At 41.1% G+C, this 18,365-nt stretch overlaps 2 protein-coding genes across 3 annotated transcripts; both read left to right on the forward strand.

The window, feature by feature from the left end:
• The first annotated feature begins 748 nt into the window (after positions 1-748).
• On the forward strand, positions 749-7,156 carry LOC109892976 (E3 ubiquitin-protein ligase RNF14). Of its 2 annotated transcripts, none has more exons than XM_020485914.2 (8): positions 749-1,003; positions 1,554-1,712; positions 1,826-1,956; positions 2,631-3,155; positions 3,235-3,463; positions 3,632-3,804; positions 3,915-4,045; positions 5,659-7,156. In XM_020485914.2, exons 2-8 carry the CDS (start codon positions 1,562-1,564, stop codon positions 5,717-5,719), a joined length of 1,401 nt encoding a protein of 466 aa, XP_020341503.1. In that variant the 5' UTR covers positions 749-1,003; positions 1,554-1,561; the 3' UTR covers positions 5,720-7,156. The 2 variants fall into 2 exon arrangements, with proteins under 2 accessions (XP_020341503.1, XP_020341504.1); XM_020485915.2 differs by lacking the exon at positions 749-1,003 and adding an exon at positions 1,025-1,354.
• A 582-nt stretch (positions 7,157-7,738) lies between these two features.
• endou2 (endonuclease, polyU-specific 2) lies at positions 7,739-18,098 on the forward strand. The gene is made up of 7 exons (XM_020484610.2): positions 7,739-8,242; positions 8,717-8,877; positions 9,416-9,536; positions 13,052-13,173; positions 13,418-13,530; positions 17,456-17,609; positions 17,813-18,098. Exons 1-7 carry the CDS (start codon positions 8,104-8,106, stop codon positions 18,074-18,076), a joined length of 1,074 nt encoding a protein of 357 aa, XP_020340199.2. The 5' UTR covers positions 7,739-8,103; the 3' UTR covers positions 18,077-18,098.
• The last annotated feature ends 267 nt before the right edge of the window (positions 18,099-18,365 follow it).

Raw genomic sequence — 18,365 nt, forward strand, 5'->3', positions numbered from 1 at the left:
TATATATCATTTTAAAAAGAGCATAGGCAAAATTTATTCAATAGGATTGCTTGCTGGGAAAGTTGAACCGAAAACGATTTTTGCATTCGTTTTCAAATATTGTTTAAAATCAATTGTCATAATAGTGTTTTTCTCTCGCTTTAAAATTATTTGATTACGAGTTTTTTGATTTTGCTTTCAATTATTATAAAAATTTTTCATCCATTATTTCACCCGTCCTCGAAAATATAATATTTACATTCTCAGCTTTATTTTTCATGTTCACGATTTATTTTATTTTGAATTCAATACATATGGCGTGAAATTGACCCCAGACCTATTGATTCCCATTCACTTCTTGACAGCGCTCCTTGTCCCAGTATCGCCCAGAATGCACCCCGCGGCCCTTTGACGACACGTCGACAACGTACGCAATGGCGTTAATACGATTCCAATTGAGTTTTCCCATCTCCTGTGGAGAGATGTACTGCTTGGATTCTTTACCTACAATAGAAATAAGCTGAAACATTTTTATGTAATTAATTTCATTATTCTTTTGGACAAATGTCATATTCACAAATGTAAATTTACAAACAAAATACCACGTTTTCTTACCTTACAAAAATTAATTGAACTGTAATACACTTTAAGACAATTAAATACTCTACTAACAAAAAAGCTGTTCGAATTATAAGTGTATGTATGTCCTTTAAGGTCCTTGTGTAATGTATATTATTTATATATACTTGTGTTCCCACATGTACTTCCTGTATTGATTTGTTGTTAATAAAACATGTTTTATTCGTTAAACCTCAGTGGTCATCCAAAAACGGGGTTTCCTCTAGATAACACAGCCACAAAGACAATATGGTAAACATTTATGAAAACAAAAATGTTAGCAGTGTGGTTAAGGTTTGGTTTAAAATGTAAGAAGATAAATTGTAGAAATAGGCGGAGTTTACGACTTTGTGGCTGTGTTAACTAGTGAAAACCAAAACGTAATTTGTGGTGGCTGAAGTAAAAGGTAAATAACACAACATGATCTAAGAAAATGATAGCTAGTTGTGATAGTCATTTTATATATCTCGGCCAGTGACTGATTAGTCATGATAGATAGATATCTTATTATTAAATAGGCACTTAGCTAAAGTTAGCTAACGTTACGTTAACGTCGTCAGCCCTTGAGATCAGGGCCTAGCTAGATTTGTTACATAGTCACTTTAGACTATGGTTCTCTAGTTGAAACCATATAACGTTAGCTAGGTAACTGTTAGCTAGCTAACGTTAGACGACTCTAATCAGCCTGCTAGCTAGCTAACTTACCTAATACCCATGCATTATTATTATGATGATGCTGCTCTATCTATGAAACGTTGTAAGAGCTAGTTTATTTAACCTTGTTACCTCTCACTTTATCTTTAATGCTGTGTTCATTTGCTGGTGCTATACTTCTCTGTATTATTGAAGCAATACTTAGCTAGCTATTTGGCAAAAAAATTGCCAATATACTACCAATCAAAATGAGATTGACTATCACGCAGAGCCTCACATGTTTTACTATTGTTGCCGCACAGGAATGTAAATGTCGGAGGACCAGGAAGCCCAGGAGGATGAGTTGCTTGCTCTAGCGAGTATTTACGATGAAGAGGAGTTTCACAGAGCCAAATCTGCACAGGGCGGTGAGATACAACTATGCCTTGAACTTCCTCCTAGTTTCAAGATGATAGTCGATGGTAAGGCTGTTTACCTTCCTCTCCATTAATACTGAGTGTCCCTTTTTAAAATGAATCAACTGTCAATCAGCATTAAAACCTGAACAATCAAATGTGTTGTATGTTTCTGGCAGGAAACAAGCAGACCGAATATGACATATCTTTCCTACCTCCTCTGGTGCTTAACTTTGAACTTCCTGCTGACTACCCTTCTTCCTCATCTCCGGTCTATACACTAAGTTCCAAATGGCTGTCAAGGGACCAGGTGAGGTAGACCCATCAACATGACAAGAAATCACATAACATGTTTCAACAATATTCCCCTTGTCCTCTAGCTTGGAAACCCAACTTTGAATTTCATTGAATTCTACGTTGGGCATAAATGAGCGTTTTGGATAAGGAACGATGTCCCTCACATGACCTCTACAAGCCAGAATGTTGAATCTAATTATATTTTAACTTTCTTTACCTGTTGTCTGAGCGGTTGGTCCTGTTGAAGGTAGTAAAGTCAGACAATATATCCTCAGGGAAAGTATGATTACATCAACTTTTCAAGGCGCTGGTAGTACATTCAGGTTTCTATTATGTGAAGCATGCGCACAAGATGAAAATACATGCACGAGATGCATGCATACTTGCCAAGCTCGTGTACGTATTTACATGCTTCTATGCATGCTTCAGGTGATAAAAATCGGAAAGCACTATATAATTATACTTTCCTGTGGATATATTCTCACATTCCTACCTGCAAAAGGACCAACCGCACGGACAACAGGTAAAGTAAGTTCAAATCTAATTTTATTCAGCATTCTGATTTGTAGACGTCGTGAGAGGAAACCTTCCTGATCTAAACTCTCACTCATGCCCGATGTAGAATTCAACGAAATTCAACGTTGGGTCTACAGGCTCCTCACCAACCCTTCTCTTTCTCCCCCTCAGATGACTTCTCTATGCAAGCGCCTGGATGGGCTGTGGGAGGAGAACCAGGGCTGTGTTGTTCTCTTCACATGGATCCAGTTCCTTAAGGAGGAGGCCTTTGCCTTCCTCGACGTCAAGTCTCCCCTGGAGGTGGTCAAGGGGGGCAACGCTCCGGTGGAATGGAAGAGGAGTGAGGCTGGTGTGAAGCGGGCGGGGAGTCTAACCGGGGAGAAGGATAAACTGGAGCCCCTGCTGGAGCTGGACCCCCGTGCTGTCCTGGTGGTTGACCCCCGTACTGATATCCTACCTCAGCTCCTGGACTTTGATGAAGCTCAGCGGCAGAAGGTGTTTGACGCCAAGGCGTTCTGCTGTGGTATCTGCTTCATGGAGAAGCTGGGCTCGGGCTGCCTGTGCTTTAAGGAATGCAAGCATGTGTACTGCAAGACCTGCATGACGGAATACTTCCAGATTCAGATCCGCGACGGCAACGTTCAGTGCCTTAACTGCCCCGAGCCCAAGTGCACCTCCTTGGCTACACCCTCACAGGTAACTTTGACTCTTGTGACATTAATGAGCTCTTGTGACAATCTTATGAGCACTGACTAATGCACTGCCCCTTTTACAGGTCAAGCTCCTTGTCGGGGAGGAGTTGTTTGCGCGTTATGACCGCCTTCTGCTTCAGTCCAGCCTGGATCTGATGGCTGACGTGGTGTACTGCCCTCGCCAGTCCTGCTGCCAGGCTGTGATGGTGGAGCCAGACACCACCATGGGCATTTGCCCAGCCTGCCAGTACGCCTTCTGCACCCTCTGCAAACGGGGATACCACGGCCTGTCCCACTGCAAGGTCACAGCAGGTAAAGGAAATAGTTTACATTGTATTACATAGTTTATATAGTATATTACCTGACAAGTAATGAGGTATATGCTGTGCACAGTCTATACACTAAAGATGATCAATCTAAATGTAGGTTAGAGTAATGGTTATGGTATTGAGAGTGGTCTCTCTACCTCCTGCCTTGTAGATGAGCTGCGAGGCCTGCGGGATGAGTATATATCTGCCAGTGCTGAGGGGAAGAAGTTCATGGAGCAGCGCTTTGGGAAGCGGGTCATCCAGCGTGCTGTGGAGGAATCCTTCAGCAGGGATTGGCTTAATGAGAACTGTAAAGGCTGCCCTCGCTGTGGCACTAATATACAGGTATGTTGCTTTCCGCACTACACAGCTTTATAACTAGTTAGTATGCATATGTTTTGCTGCTCCTACATGATTTTAATCTATCATCTTCTCTGTTCTGTCTTTATGTGTAGAAGGTTGATGGCTGCAACAAGATGACTTGCACCTCGTGTAAGCAGTACTTCTGCTGGCTGTGTCTGGGCCAGCTCACACGTGTCAACCCCTACAGCCACTTCAACAACCCCTCCTCGCCTTGCTTTAACCAGTGAGTGGCTTTGCTATGTCTGACAATTGGCTCTGTGTCCTTTTGAGGTGTAGGATACATAAGGATTATGCACAAAGGGGGGGATTCAGACGCGAGTTACATATGCATCAATTTAAATTTCACTTTTCTCTCTATGCATATTCTGAACTTGAATTTAAGCATGGGGAAATTACCAGTGCCAGCAAGGTAAGCGTTTAGGGTGGAGATCAAAGAAACAGGTGTGGCAGAGGTGTGTCTACAGATGCATCCTATTCTAACCTGGACTTAATTCCCTAATATTTCCACCACTTTTTTATGCACAAGGAAACGGTGAATACAGTTGAGTTAACCTGCCGGTTCCAAGTGGAAAAAGCATCTACTTAATTTTTTCCAATATACAGTTCCATGATCAGTGCAGGCAACTAGGGTGTTTTTTTTTTAATACTATTCTACATATTATAATTATATTGTAGGCTACACCACTTCCAATGAACTTAATGTGTCAATTTTCAGAATGAATCAAACCACCTTTTTTCCGTTTGTGTGGAAAAGGAGTGGCGCAGCGCCCTAAGGCACTGCATTGCAGTCCTTGAGGCATCACTACAGACCCGGGTTCGATCCCAGGCTGTATCATAACTGGCTGTGATCGGGAGTCACATTTGGCCCAGCGTCGTCCGGGTTAGGGGAGGGTTTGGCTGGGGGGGGGGGGGGGGGGGGGGGGGGGGCTTTACTTGGCTCATCGCACTCTCGTGACTCCAAATCCATATATATTTTTTATTTAACTAGGCATGTCAGTTAAGAACAAATTCTTATTTACAATGACTGCCTTCCCCCGGGCCAAACCCTGACGATGCTGGGGCAGGTAGCCTAGTGGTTAGAGCATTGGACCAGTAACCGAAAGCTTGCTGGATCGAATCCCTGAGCTGACAGTTAACCCACTGTTCCCTGGGCGCCGAAGACATTAATGTCGATTATGGCAGCCCCCCGCAAAGCTGATTCAGGGGTTGGGTTAAGTGCGGAAGACACATTTCAGTTGAATGCATTCAGTTGTACAACTGACTAGGTATCCCCCTTTCTCTTTCCAATTGTGCGCCGCCCTATGGGACTGCCTATCACGGCAGAATGTGATACAGCCTGGAATCGAACCAGGGACTGTTGTGACGCCTTAGACCGCTGCGCCACTCGGGAGCACTTATGTAATATTTGTTTTTGTTTTTAAATCTATCCATGGGTTCTGAAACGGAGACAAATGTGCATATGTTTTCATGGCTATCTTTGTATATTCTGACCACGTTCTCCATACATTCAAGTCTTGGGCCAATCAAAATAAATGAACACCGTATTTAAAGGGATTGCTTTAGATAAATGAACAGAAACTAATTGAACAAAAACTCACTGATCAAATTGTGTTTTCTGGGGTTGAATTAAATGTATTTAGTGCGCGCAAGGGAACCACGCCCGCAAACCTCGTCATGCACCTCCCATAAGGTCATTCTAAATACCAACTACTGAAGTGCGTACGAAAGGCGTACATTTCCAAAGTCTGAATCAGCCCCATAGAATGTCTATCTAACCTTTTTAATTAATGAGTAATAATGACTAATTTCTTGTGTTTCTTTGTTGTTATTTTATAGGCTGTTCCAGGGTGTGGATATTGATGAAGATGATGCCTTTTGGAGTGATGAAGAGGACTGATGTGCAATACCTCCCATGCGTGCTTCATTTGTATGCACTTTAACCGCCCATGGATTTAGCCAATACAATTTCTCACCATCATTGATCAGGCATTTACTTACCCAAAATACATCAGTCATTTCTGATGGTTGAATGGCTAGCGGAGAGCAATTCCAGTTAGAAGTAGGCACATTACCTTACTCCAAACAGCAGTCAAATACTCAGGGCCAGTATTTTTCTGAAAGAATACTCGTGAAGAGAGTGTGAGCGAGTGTACCAAAAACAAATGGGTTACAGTGTGTTTAGATGATTTGAACAGATAACGTTGGTATGTTTTATCAATCTCAATATGAAAAGGAAATTCAGGGATCCGGGGGTGAAATCTTTCAATCAAGTACAGAGGACAACATTTTGGGATAATGTTTGTACAATTTAATGTCTGTCCTTTAGAACCACTTTAATCATGATGAGTTAACTCTCTGTATACCCGGATACCATCCAAACCATGAGCTCACAGCTTGATGTAAAAAAAAAAAAAAAGGGTGAATAAAGCTTTGCCAAATGTGACATTCATCCAATGGCCATCAAGAAATTATTTTTAGACACACTATTGTCCTTTTTTGTATGTTTTTCTTCCTTTTTCACCAAAAGGTACACTTTATTTATCATGTAACATGATTTGTTTGAATGGGACACACTCAGGAGGAGGCTGGTGGGAGGGGTTATAGGATTATGGGCTCATTGTAATGGCTGGAATGGAATTAATACAATTAATACAATGGGTAATACAATGGGTTGATACATGGTAATACAATGGGTTGATGCATGGTTTCCATATGTTTGATACAATTCCATTTACTCCATTCCAGCTATTACAATGTGCCCATCCTCCTATTGCTCCTCCCGCCAGCCTCCTCTGACGCACACTGTTGATTAGGTTAAATATGGCATTGTTTCAGTACAAAAGATATGTCCGTAACCACCCTGACATTTGCTAGTTACTCCCTACTCGCATTATGATCTTCATTGAAACTTTTCAGAAAGTGAGGCTAATTTGGAAATGGACATCAATGTAAATCACATTCAAAATACATGTCCTGCTCTTAAAATAGTTATATTGTGCTTTTCACTTTTATCTGTTAATGTTGAAGGGGGACAGTCTTTAATATTTGCAGTAGTCCTGAATTTAAAAAGTGTTGTAATAACCATAAACATACATAAATAACCCTTTGGTTTTAGTGTTCATTCCCATGTTGGGGGTTTTAGGACATTCTTCATGTGTTCCTTTTCTCAATACATGTTTTATGAAGTTATCAGAAATGTACTCCCTTGTTTATTTTGTCACACTGTATTAAGAGTGAACATGTGTTAACAGAATCACTTCCAGTCCATTCCTATACTTGCAAAAGTGCTTGTACCTTGATACCGCTGCATGCAATTATAGTTCCTTATATCTTGTCCCATAGTCACACTCATCTGCTGGTAGAAATTCTGCCTTTTGGTATTGTTTTAATCAAAGTACTTACTCTTTTTAGTTATATTGCCTCCCTTGCAAGTTCACTGTTGGCTTTGCTGAAATTCTGACTGCTGAATTAGTGATGAGATGAGACCCATCCGAAGGACGCAACCTTTCCAACGAGAACATACAATGCCTTTTCCTTCCACAAGAGTGTGCAAGGGCTGTGGTGTCATTGTCTTTAACACAGAAGGCATTGCTGAGTCAAACAGGTGGCAGAGGAAACCAAGAATGATTGTTGGTCCAAAATTACTGAACTAACATGAGGTGTTAGACATGTTGCTGATTATGGTTACATTCTGAAATCAAATGTTCTGACTTCGATTAAATCCTGATCACTTAATCAGCCTTTCTTTTATTGAAGTCAACCTTCGATTTTAGAATGCAAACATATTTTAATTTCCTGTCATGAGTTTAACAGATGTGTATTAAAACATGTTTTGGATTTATGCCCCTCATCTACAAAATGTTTGAGCATTGAGAGCGTTGTTGTAACTGTTTGTCATGATATTACAGACACAGACTACAATGTAACTGTTGTCTTTGATTTAACTGGCCCCTTTAATCTGTCCTTCAGCAAGAACGCAGCTTCCCTGGTCTCCATGCCTATCAAGGGACCTTATTTATTACACACAATAGTTGATCTTATTTACACACTATTACCATGTGTTTCCACTTGGGAAGGGGACAGGGTGATGGAGGGACAGGACACAGAGACCGGAGAAGAACAAAACAGTACTAAAGAAACAAAGAGAGTCCATGTTGTAGCAAGTGATTCAAAAGCCATCAGTACAACACAGTTTAATCCCTTTGGCTAAAGTTGCTGACAGTGGATAACCCTTTAAAATGGCCCCTGTCATGCCTCGTGGTATAGGAGCGCCCCCCCAGCATGTTAGTAAAGATTTATGCTTTCAAACGGGCCAGTTCCACACGCACAAATTCGGCCACAGGACTGAATCCCCTTAGTTGCCCCAAACCCACAGACCACTTCTCTTTATACGCCGGTGAGCAGGCCAAAGCTGAACAAGGTCAGTAATATATGATGAGTAGCTTGCGTCGATGGTGAGATACTGATTAGATGATAGTGTCAATCAAAACCTGAATGTTGAACTAAAACTGTTGATGTAATAATTTTAGCTTGAAATTGGCTCTTTTTTTGGTGTGTTGATTATCAGTTCACTGAATGATTCAGTGATAACATGTCTGGAAATGTATTATTTACTTAATTGTCATACACTTAATCTGTTTACCTTGATGAACACAGAATTATTTTTCTCCGTGATAACTTGATTGACCACTAAATGTGTTTGTTCAATTTTATGGAGGGTATAAAAAAAATATTTGGATATTTACCACACTTAGTAGGCCTATGTGTAATTCATACATTGAGAAGATGTATAATGTACAGATGTTGGAATGCAGGATTGACAACACCATTCAGAGTTGTATAGCAACGTAAGCATAGGAGTTACTGTACATGATGTGATATTTCTTTACACCAGAGGAACCTGACCCAGCCAGCTGTAGCCTGCAGAGTACAGAGGGACCAACCAGTCACATCATGATTGAAGCTGACCGAGAGCTATCAGCCATGGTGCAGGATATATGGGATAAAGATGTCAACAGACTGAAACCAGGGACAGACTACCGGATCTCTCTGCAGGTAGCAAAACTGAAAACGATCCAAATGGCACTACTGTATGTGGATGTTTTAATGAATATATATATACACATCATTCCCGTGACAAATTGTACAGAGGCGTTTTACTCCAAATGAACTAATGGATGTTTTTGCACAACATCCTGAGGCCACAAGCATTGTTTGGTGAGAAAGGTCAGAGCACATTGAACAAATCTAGACCTCTAAAATGCTCTAGATTGTTGCTCTGTGGTGTCTTTCTGAAGGACACAATAGCATGTTAGACACTGCCACAGACAGAGAGCTGCCACAGACAGACAGAGAGAGAGAATGCAAGTCAAGTGAAAACATGCTGCTGTTGTTAGAATTTCCTGGCTCTCATAAACAAAACTCCGGAGTTGCAGCTTTATAGGGCACTGGGTCATGTTTCTTTTCCATCAAGGGGTTACAATGTAAAAAAAAAAAAAACGATTTATTCCTGGATCATTGGTGGGAGTGCTTAGACATTTGGAATACTGTATGTAACTGATTTGCTCTTCCTCCTCTGCTGTGCTTTGTGCAGGGGAAAGCTGGGCCTGTGAATGCTGACATGAATGATGACATGAATGATGACAATGATGGAGCCGGATATCCTCTGTTCTCATTTGTCGATGAACGCATTTTCAAAAAGGAGTCTTTCTTAGGTAAGGGCCTGACGTGTGAGGGTTAGAGCTTTGGGATCAACTTTTGCCTCATTATTTTCCTTTGGAAATTCTGCCATATTTGCAATGTATTACATAAGCAGAGAGTAGCAGGAGTTCGAGTATAATTGAACAAAGTGGCGATTTTAGCATGAAAATCTTGGTGAAGCAAACTCAACATTTTGTTTAATGCATGCCAGCAAAGCCACAACACTAACAATACATTAATTGCACTATAACAGTGACAAGCGGTGCCCACAAACTGTTAGGGCCTACATAAAGCTGTCCCAACAGCAGAGCTTTCTTTCCAACACCAAGGAGTGAATCCTTACCACTGCTACACCTGGCTATCGGCATAGCCTTGTCTGGCAGCGAAACAGTTAGTTTAGCCTTGTTTACTGCATTTTTTAAAAACATAGCTGATATGGCTGACTTGCTTAAACAAATGTGGGTTGTGGCATAAGGGAACGATGAGCGGATAAGAGGCAATCTGTAATTTTGATTAAGACATTAATGAGCGGACTTAATCAATATAAATATTTGTTCAACACTTTTGAAATGTAAACGACAGATTTCAGAACATGGGCTATTCTTACAGTATTTTCCCTGTACACCAAGTCAGAACCATATGATAAATAAAGGGGGCATATAAGCAAACAATGAAAGCTCTTACAATATTCAGTTATGATATTTCTCTAAAACAGGCTATAGACTACACGTGCAACACCAAGTCAGAAATGTAGGCTAAGTTATGAGGTGGAAAGGGACAAAATTATTAGGGTGAGGCACATGGGCCACTAACAGCTTACTACACAACATACACCTAGTATTACTTTCTTAGCTACAATATACAGTGGGGCAAAAAAGTATTTAGTCAGCCACCAATTGTGCAAGTTCTCCCACTTAAAAAGATGAGAGAGGCCTGTCATTTTCATCATAGGTACACTTCAACTATGACAGACAAAATGAGAAAATAAATCCAGAAAATCACATTGTAGGATTTTTAATGAATTTATTTGCAAATCATGGTGGAAAATAAGTATTTGGTCAATAACAAAAGTTTATCTCAATACTTTGTTATATACCCTTTGTTGGCAATGATAGAGGTCAAACGTTTTCTGTAAGTCTTCACAAGGTTTTCACACACTGTTGCTGGTATTTTGGCCCATTCCTCCATGCAGATCTCCTCTAGAGCAGTGATGTTTTGGGGCTGTTGCTGGACAACACGGACTTTCAACTCCCTCCAAAGATTTTCTATGGGGTTGAGATCTGGAGACTGGCTAGGCCACTCCAGGACCTTGAAATGCTTCCGACTGTTCAAAATGTATTTCACCAGTCGGAGCTAGTTTTTTTCAGAGTTTCCAGTTGTCTTGAACTCACTGAAGTCCGATATTTCTGAGTTTCCAGTTGTTTTGGACACGGTAGAATTCACCTGGATTAACAGCATGGCCACTGTATTCAACCTTTTCTGGCCCATGGTGTTGCATGTGAATGTTTATCCTTTTAAGCTTGGAAAAGAGACCCTTAAACCCAGACTTGGACCACAAACCCTCTCCACTGAATAGAAGGCTAGTGATTGCTTTGCAACGCTTGCAGTTAGCCACCGATTCCTTCCAAAACATTCAATGTTTGGATTTGCGATTTCTGACTTGTTGTATAATGTTTATTTCCAATGGCCGATGAGCACCGATACGATATATCTATAATTTCTCTTCATATGACAAGGATTGAAGAATTTGCCAGTAGATTGTCAACTTGATTCATGACGATGACTGCTTGTCTAGCTTGCTAGCTAAGATTTTGAAGGTATGATGTTGTCATGATCAGTCCAATCAAAGCTACCGGTTGATATAACGTGAGCTGACATCATTTTATCTGATGCCAATGGCCTTAAGCCTTCTTGGATGGGCACTTCTAATGTAAATCTATGCAGCACCCAAGGGGCTTGAATTTTCGAGCTCTCCCCTGTAGATTTTTGCAGTGATGCCAATTATGGCGTAACTAGAGAACATTACCAACCTCTATGGTCTGTATTTTCCGCTGGCTGCCCTACAACCACAGAAAGCACTGAGCTAGGCTCAAACACCTGCATTTTTGATCTGCCTTACTCAAGAAAGCAAAAAAGAGACCATGTTTGTATGCAGCTTTATTAACTAAATTATTTATTTATTTAATATTATTTGCAAACTGATATGTGACACGTACTAATACCAAAATAACATGCAAAACTGGCCACAAAACAGGTGGGGCTCAGCCCTACCTGAATGATGGGTCACCACTGATTAAACATGATACAACAGGATGTGTACTGACTTCAGTGGGAGTGGATAGACAAAACAAACTAGTCCTGTCAGCAAACATGTCCACATTGGCACGATGTAGGCCCAGTGTGGGCTAAAATATTGGCCTCATGTAGGCTGCCCACATTGGGCCGATGTGCCTTTAACCCATAAACTCCACATTGGCCCCAGGGCAGGTGGGCGCAAGGGCAGGCCTCACGTCACTTGAAATAAGCCCACCCTTTGGATCGGCTGCAAGTTACATTGTATCAGAAAGAAAACAAAGTTGTTACTGTCATACATATTTTTACCAGAGAAAAATCTGTTTATCTTATGTCATATGCACTTATCTAAGGTTGCGCTTACACAGGTAGTCCAATCCTTATCTTTTTTCCACCAATTAGCCTTTTTACTAATCACAACAGATCTTTTCACATCAGATCTTTTTCTACGCTGATCTGATTAGTCAGATGACCAATTAGTGAAAGCAAGATCAGAATTGGTCTGCCTGTGTAAACACAGCCAATTCATCACTGGCAGTGTACAATGTAAATTTTTTGTTGATTTCACACAACAGAACACTTAAACTGGAATAACACTCAGTAATGGTTGCACAAAAATAACTTGTGAACGTATAGCTATACGTTTATAACTGGGAAAAAAATAGAATTAAAAGATAATTGTCTGTAAAGTTCTGAACCCTCATTGGTTTGAATGGTGTCAGCCATTTTTATCTTGTATTATTTTTTACTTAACAACATGAAATGGGGTATTTGTATACCACACCTTCAAATATTCGAATGAGCCCCTACTTCTACATTATGGTGTGGGCTTGTCTGTGCTGGGCTTGGTGTAGACTAGCCTGTGCTGGGCTTGGTGTAGGCTAGCCTGTGCTGGGCTTGGTGTAAGCTAGCCCGTGTTGGTCTGGTGTGGGCTTGGTGTGGGCTAGCCCATGTTGGTTATGGTGTGGGGTGGCCCATGTTGGGCTGGTGTCCACTAGTTTGCTGGGTTGGTGTAGGCTAGCCCGTGTCGGGCTGGTTTGGACTTGGTGTGGGCGAGGCCATGTTGGGATTGTTGTGGGCTAGCCCATGTTGGGCTGATTTGGGCTTTGTGTGGGAGAGCCCCTGCCCACCTTGCCCAACAAATACCCACATGGGGCCAATGAGGTCATGTTTGCTGGGATCTTACAAGATCAGAACACACGCTACACTCTAAACTAAACTGGATGTCTTCTTCCAGCCTTTATCTCTCTACTGGATAACTATGAAAGTGATACGGGTGAGCCTGAGATTGTAACCCCAGAGGAGGAAGCAGAAAACCACAAGTTTCTGGACTGCATGCTTCGAACGCCCACCATGAAGGTACCAGTTAAAACATATGGTGGAGAGATCGATAAAAAGAAAACTGTATTTATTTGATCAGATGAAAAGGAACATAAGTCAAATCACAGATACATTTGATCAGAAAAAGTTAATTTTTAATTTTTAAATGTATTGACATCAATTTACAGGGAGAACCATGGCCAAATTGGAACGTCAACAGCGAAAGTGAGTCAATCAACATCCCATGATTGAAATTGTCTTCATATGTTTCTCTCATTTTTAGATTGCACATAAGTACCTAGTAGAGAAACAGCTCTCCCCAGAGGGATTACCGGAATTCAAGAAGCAGCTCTACCGTATCTGGTTTGAGCTGTACGCCAGACGAGGAGCTAGCAAGTGGGTGGAACTCTCCTCTACATAACTATTACTTTTCAGATGTCAAAATAATTCATCATTATGCAGCTAAATGTTTTCTCCTCCCTGGTTAGGGTTAGGCTCAGTAAATATAAAATCCATTCACGATTAGAGAAAGCTGTATCATCACCTCAGACTCTCTTTTCCGTTGTCTTTATGTCAGTCTATTCAAATGGCAAAGAGTGTGGACGTGCAACTCAAGATTGGACTCGAGTCTGACTCAAGCCACACATTTGATTATTTGAGACTTGACTTGGCAGGAAAGAACTTGAAACTTGACTTGGACTTGGAGCCTCAAGACTCGGGACTCGATTTTGACTTGAGACTGATGACTCGAAAGGATTGTTTAAAAATGCCTGTTTCTGTACCGCTTTGTCAGAATTGTATATCTTATTTTACTGTATGAGACAAATGGAAATGGCTGGCCGCTATTTCATTCAATGAGTAGATGAAAGACAGCTACTTGAACATTAGTTCTTCTTCTTTGATAGAGATCAGTGTGTCAAATCGGAGGGTCTGTTGTCCGGGCATCTTGCAGTTTCTATGGGGGTGCCACAGGGTTCAATTCTTGGACCGACTCTCTTCTCTGTATACATCAATGAGGTCGCTCTTGCTGCTGTTGAGTCTCTGATCCACCTCTACGCAGACGACACCATTCTGTAAACTTCTGGCCCTTCTTTGGACACTGTGTTAAGAACCCTCCAGGCGAGCTTCAATGCCATACAACTCTCCTTCCGTGGCCTCCAATTGCTCTTAAATACAAGTAAAACTAAATGCATGCTCTTCAACCGATCGCTGCCTGCACCTGCCCGCTTGTCCAACATCACTACTCTGGACGGTTCTGACTTAGAATATGTGGACAACTACAAATACCTAGGTGTCTGGTTAGACTGTAGACTCTCCTTCCAGACTCACATCAAACATCTCCAATCCAAAGTTAAATCTAGAATTGGCTTCCTATTTCGCAACAAAGCATCCTTCACTCATGCTGCCAAACATACCCTTGTAAAACTGACCATCCTACTAATCCTCGACTTCGGCGATTTACAAAATAGCCTCCAATACCCTACTCAATAAATTGGATGCAGTCTATCACATTGCCATCCGTTTTGTCACCAAAGCCCCATATACTACCCACCACTGCGACCTGTACGTTCTTGTCGCTTCATCCTCGTCGCCAAACCCACTGGCTCCAGGTCATCTACAAGACCCTGCTAGGTAAAGTCCCCCCTTATCTCAGCTCGCTGGTCACCATAGCAGCACCCACCTGTAGCACGCGCTCCAGCAGGTATATCTCTCTGGTCACCCCCAAAACCAATTCTTCCTTTGGCTGCCTCTCCTTCCAGTTCTCTGCTGCCAATGACGGAATGAACTACAAAAGTCTCTGAACCTGGAAGCACTTATCTCCCTCACTAGCTTTAAGCACCAGCTGTCAGAGCAGCTCACAGATTACTGCACCTGTACATAGCCCATCTATAATTTAGCCCAAACAACTACCTCTTTCCCTACTGTATTTATTTATTTTGCTCCTTTGCACCCCATTATTTCTATCTCTACTTTGCACATTCTTCCATTGCAAATCAACCATTCCAGTGTTTTACTCGCTATATTATATTTACTTTGCCACCATTGCCTTTTTTGCCTTTACCTCCCTTATCTCACCTCACTTGCTCACATTGTATATAGACTTATTTTTCTACTATATTATTGACTGTATGTTTGTTTTACTCCATGTGTAACTCAGTGTTGTTGTATGTGTCGAACTGCTTTGCTTTATCTTGGCCAGGTCACAATTGTAAATGAGAACTTGTTCTCAACTTGCCTACCTGGTTAAATAAAGGTGAAATAAAAAATAAATAAAAAATAGTCATTATATCTAGGGGAAAAAATTACCAAATGAAACTCAGGCTAGAGACTTGGGGAAAAAAACACTTGTTACTCGACTCGACTTGATTTGAGATTACTATGCATGATTTGAACTTGATTTGAGATTACAATGCATGATTTGGACTTGATTTAAGATTACAATGCATGACTTGGACTTGATTTGCACTTAGCTTTGTTTATTCCTCGGGGGAGAAGGAGAGTAGTCTATTATTTTCAGTAGTTAACACTTACAGTGCCTTGCGAAAGTATTCGGCCCCCTTGAACTTTGCGACCTTTTGCCACATTTCAGGCTTCAAACATATTCACATATTTTTTGTGAAGAATCAACAACAAGTGGGACACAATCATGAAGTGGAACTACATTTATTGGATATTTCAAACTTTTTTAACAAATCAAAAACAGAAAAATTGGGCGTGCAAAATTATTCAGCCCCTTTACTTTCAGTGCAGCAAACTCTCTCCAGAAGTTCAGTGAGGATCTCTGAATGATCCAATGTTGACCTAAATGACTAATGATGATAAATCCAATGCACCTGTGTGTAATCAAGTCTCCGTATAAATGCACCTGCACTGTGATAGTCTCAGAGGTCCGTTAAAAGCGCAGAGAGCATCATGAAGAACAAGGAACACACCAGGCAAGTCCGAGATACTGTTGTGAAGAAGTTTAAAGCCGGATTTGGATACAAAAAGATTTCCCAAGCTTTAAACATCCCAAGGAGCACTGTGCAAGCGATAATATTGAAATGGAAGGAGTATCAGACCACTGCAAATCTACCAAGACCTGGCCATCCCTCTAAACTTTCAGCTCATACAAGGAGAAGACTGATCAGAGATGCAGCCAAGAGGCCCATGATCACTCTGGATGAACTGCAGAGATCTACAGCTGAGGTGGGAGACTCTGTCCATAGGACAACAATCAGTCATATATTGCACAAATCTGGCCTTTATGGAAGAGTGGCAAGAAGAAAGCCATTTCTTAAAGATATCCATAAAAAGTGTCGTTTAATGTTTGCCACAAGCCACCTGGGAGACACACCAAACATGTGGAAGAAGGTGCTCTGGTCAGATGAAACCAATATTGAACCTTTTGGCAACAATGCAAAACGTTATGTTTGGCGTAAAAGCAACACAGCTCATCACCCTGAACACACCATCCCCACTGTCAAACATGGTGGTGGCAGCATCATGGTTTGGGCCTGCTTTTCTTCAGCAGGGACAGGGAAGATGGTTAAAATTGATGGGAAGATGGATGGAGCCAAATACAGGACCATTCTGGAAGAAAACCTGATGGAGTCTGCAAAAGACCTGAGACTGGGACGGAGATTTGTCTTCCAACAAGACAATGATCCAAAACATAAAGCAAAATCTACAATGGAATGGTTCAAAAATAAACATATCCAGGTGTTAGAATGGCCAAGTCAAAGTCCAGACCTGAATCCAATCGAGAATCTGTGGAAAGAACTGAAAGCTGCTGTTCACAAATGCTCTCCATCCAACCTCACTGAGCTCGAGCTGTTTTGCAAGGAGGAATGGGAAAAAATGTCAGTCTCTCGATGTGCAAAACTGATAGAGACATACCCCAAGCGACTTACAGCTGTAATCTCAGCAAAATGTGGCGCTACAAAGTATTAACTTAAGGGTGCTGAATAATCTTGCACGCCCAATTTTTCAGTTTTTGATTTGTTAAAAAAGTTTGAAATATCCAATAAATGTCGTTCCACTTCATGATTGTGTCCCACTTGTTGTTGATTCTTCACAAAAAAATACAGTTTTATATCTTTATGTTTGAAGCCTGAAATGTGGCAAAAGGTCGCAAAGTTCAAGGGGGCCGAATACTTTCGCAAGGCACTGTATACTGTATGTTAACGTGCAGATTGTACTGTAATTTCATCATGTGCACTACCACTCAAGTGGTGGATGAGCTTCCATTAGACCTACCCAATATCATCCCTTCAGAAAGAGGGTGTAAAAATCAGTAGTCTGTGTTCCAGCCTCATGATGTTCTCCCATGTTCCTTCAGGCCAGACTCCTCAGGGTTTGAGCATGTCTTTGTCGGAGAGACCAGAGGGGGCCGCACAGTCATCGGCTTTCATAACTGGATTCAGTTGTATTTGCAAGAAAAGCTGGGACACATTGATTACAAAGGCTACAGTGTGAACGCAAATTCCCCCCAGGTTAGATAAAAAATACTGAAATTATGAATGTATCTTTTGATTATCATGTTGAGTGACTGTGATGAGATGGTAGATAACATTTCCAGTGCATTTCCTTGGAAATGATGTGAGAACTTTCAAACCTATTGAATGACTGTCCCATGGGTGTAGGCCTGTATGTCTTTATTGTTGTCTCTCTCTTCTCTCTTTTATTTAAAAACCAGCCTGACGAGAACAAGCATATCCTGGCACTACAGTTCAGTTGGAAGAATGGAATTAAACCCAAAGGCAGCATCTTCGTTGGTGTCAGTCCTGAATTTGAGTTTGCCCTTTATACCCTGTGTTTCCTGGTCTCACCCAATGAGCGTGTCAAAGTGTTCTTCAGTATCTATGAGGTGGATATTGTCTGTCACCACTACAACCAGAAGCATATTGGCACAACTTACCCTGTTCTTGTGAAATATCAAAATGAACCAAAAAAACAATAAAACGAATCAAACAGGACTCAAATACACTCTCACCCAAGTGAGTATTGTTTTAGTCTTTTTTATTTTTAAATAAAGATACAATACATCTTACAAGAATACGTGTTATGTTGCTGTATTCATTATTGCTGAACTAAAAGAACTGGCAGCACAGCATGTCATCTTCAGAGGTAACCTCTATTATTTCACCTTTCAAGTTTTTGAATAGTGGAATACAGTGAGTAGGCTACACATAGTATTGCCACTCTAAGCCAAAATGTACAATAACTGGAATCTGGATGGTTATTATTTT

The sequence above is a fragment of the Oncorhynchus kisutch genome, linkage group LG6 (genome assembly GCF_002021735.2).
Source record: "Oncorhynchus kisutch isolate 150728-3 linkage group LG6, Okis_V2, whole genome shotgun sequence".
NCBI classification, from domain to species: domain Eukaryota; kingdom Metazoa; phylum Chordata; class Actinopteri; order Salmoniformes; family Salmonidae; genus Oncorhynchus; species Oncorhynchus kisutch.

What these genes read in the sequence shown, in the direction of transcription:
- LOC109892976 (XM_020485914.2), top strand. Translation starts at nt 1,562, where the DNA reads ATGTCGGAGGACCAGGAAGCCCAGGAGGATGAGTTGCTTGCTCTAGCG. An exon ending in TTTCAAGATGATAGTCGATG is followed by an intron (nt 1,713 to 1,825) that starts GTAAGGCTGTTT and finishes TGTTTCTGGCAG; the next exon opens with GAAACAAGCAGACCGAATAT. An exon ending in CCACTGCAAGGTCACAGCAG is followed by an intron (nt 3,464 to 3,631) that starts GTAAAGGAAATA and finishes CCTGCCTTGTAG; the next exon opens with ATGAGCTGCGAGGCCTGCGG.
- endou2 (XM_020484610.2), top strand. Translation starts at nt 8,104, where the DNA reads ATGTTAGTAAAGATTTATGCTTTCAAACGGGCCAGTTCCACACGCACA. An exon ending in CAAAAAGGAGTCTTTCTTAG is followed by an intron (nt 9,537 to 13,051) that starts GTAAGGGCCTGA and finishes GTCTTCTTCCAG; the next exon opens with CCTTTATCTCTCTACTGGAT. An exon ending in TTCGAACGCCCACCATGAAG is followed by an intron (nt 13,174 to 13,417) that starts GTACCAGTTAAA and finishes TCTCATTTTTAG; the next exon opens with ATTGCACATAAGTACCTAGT.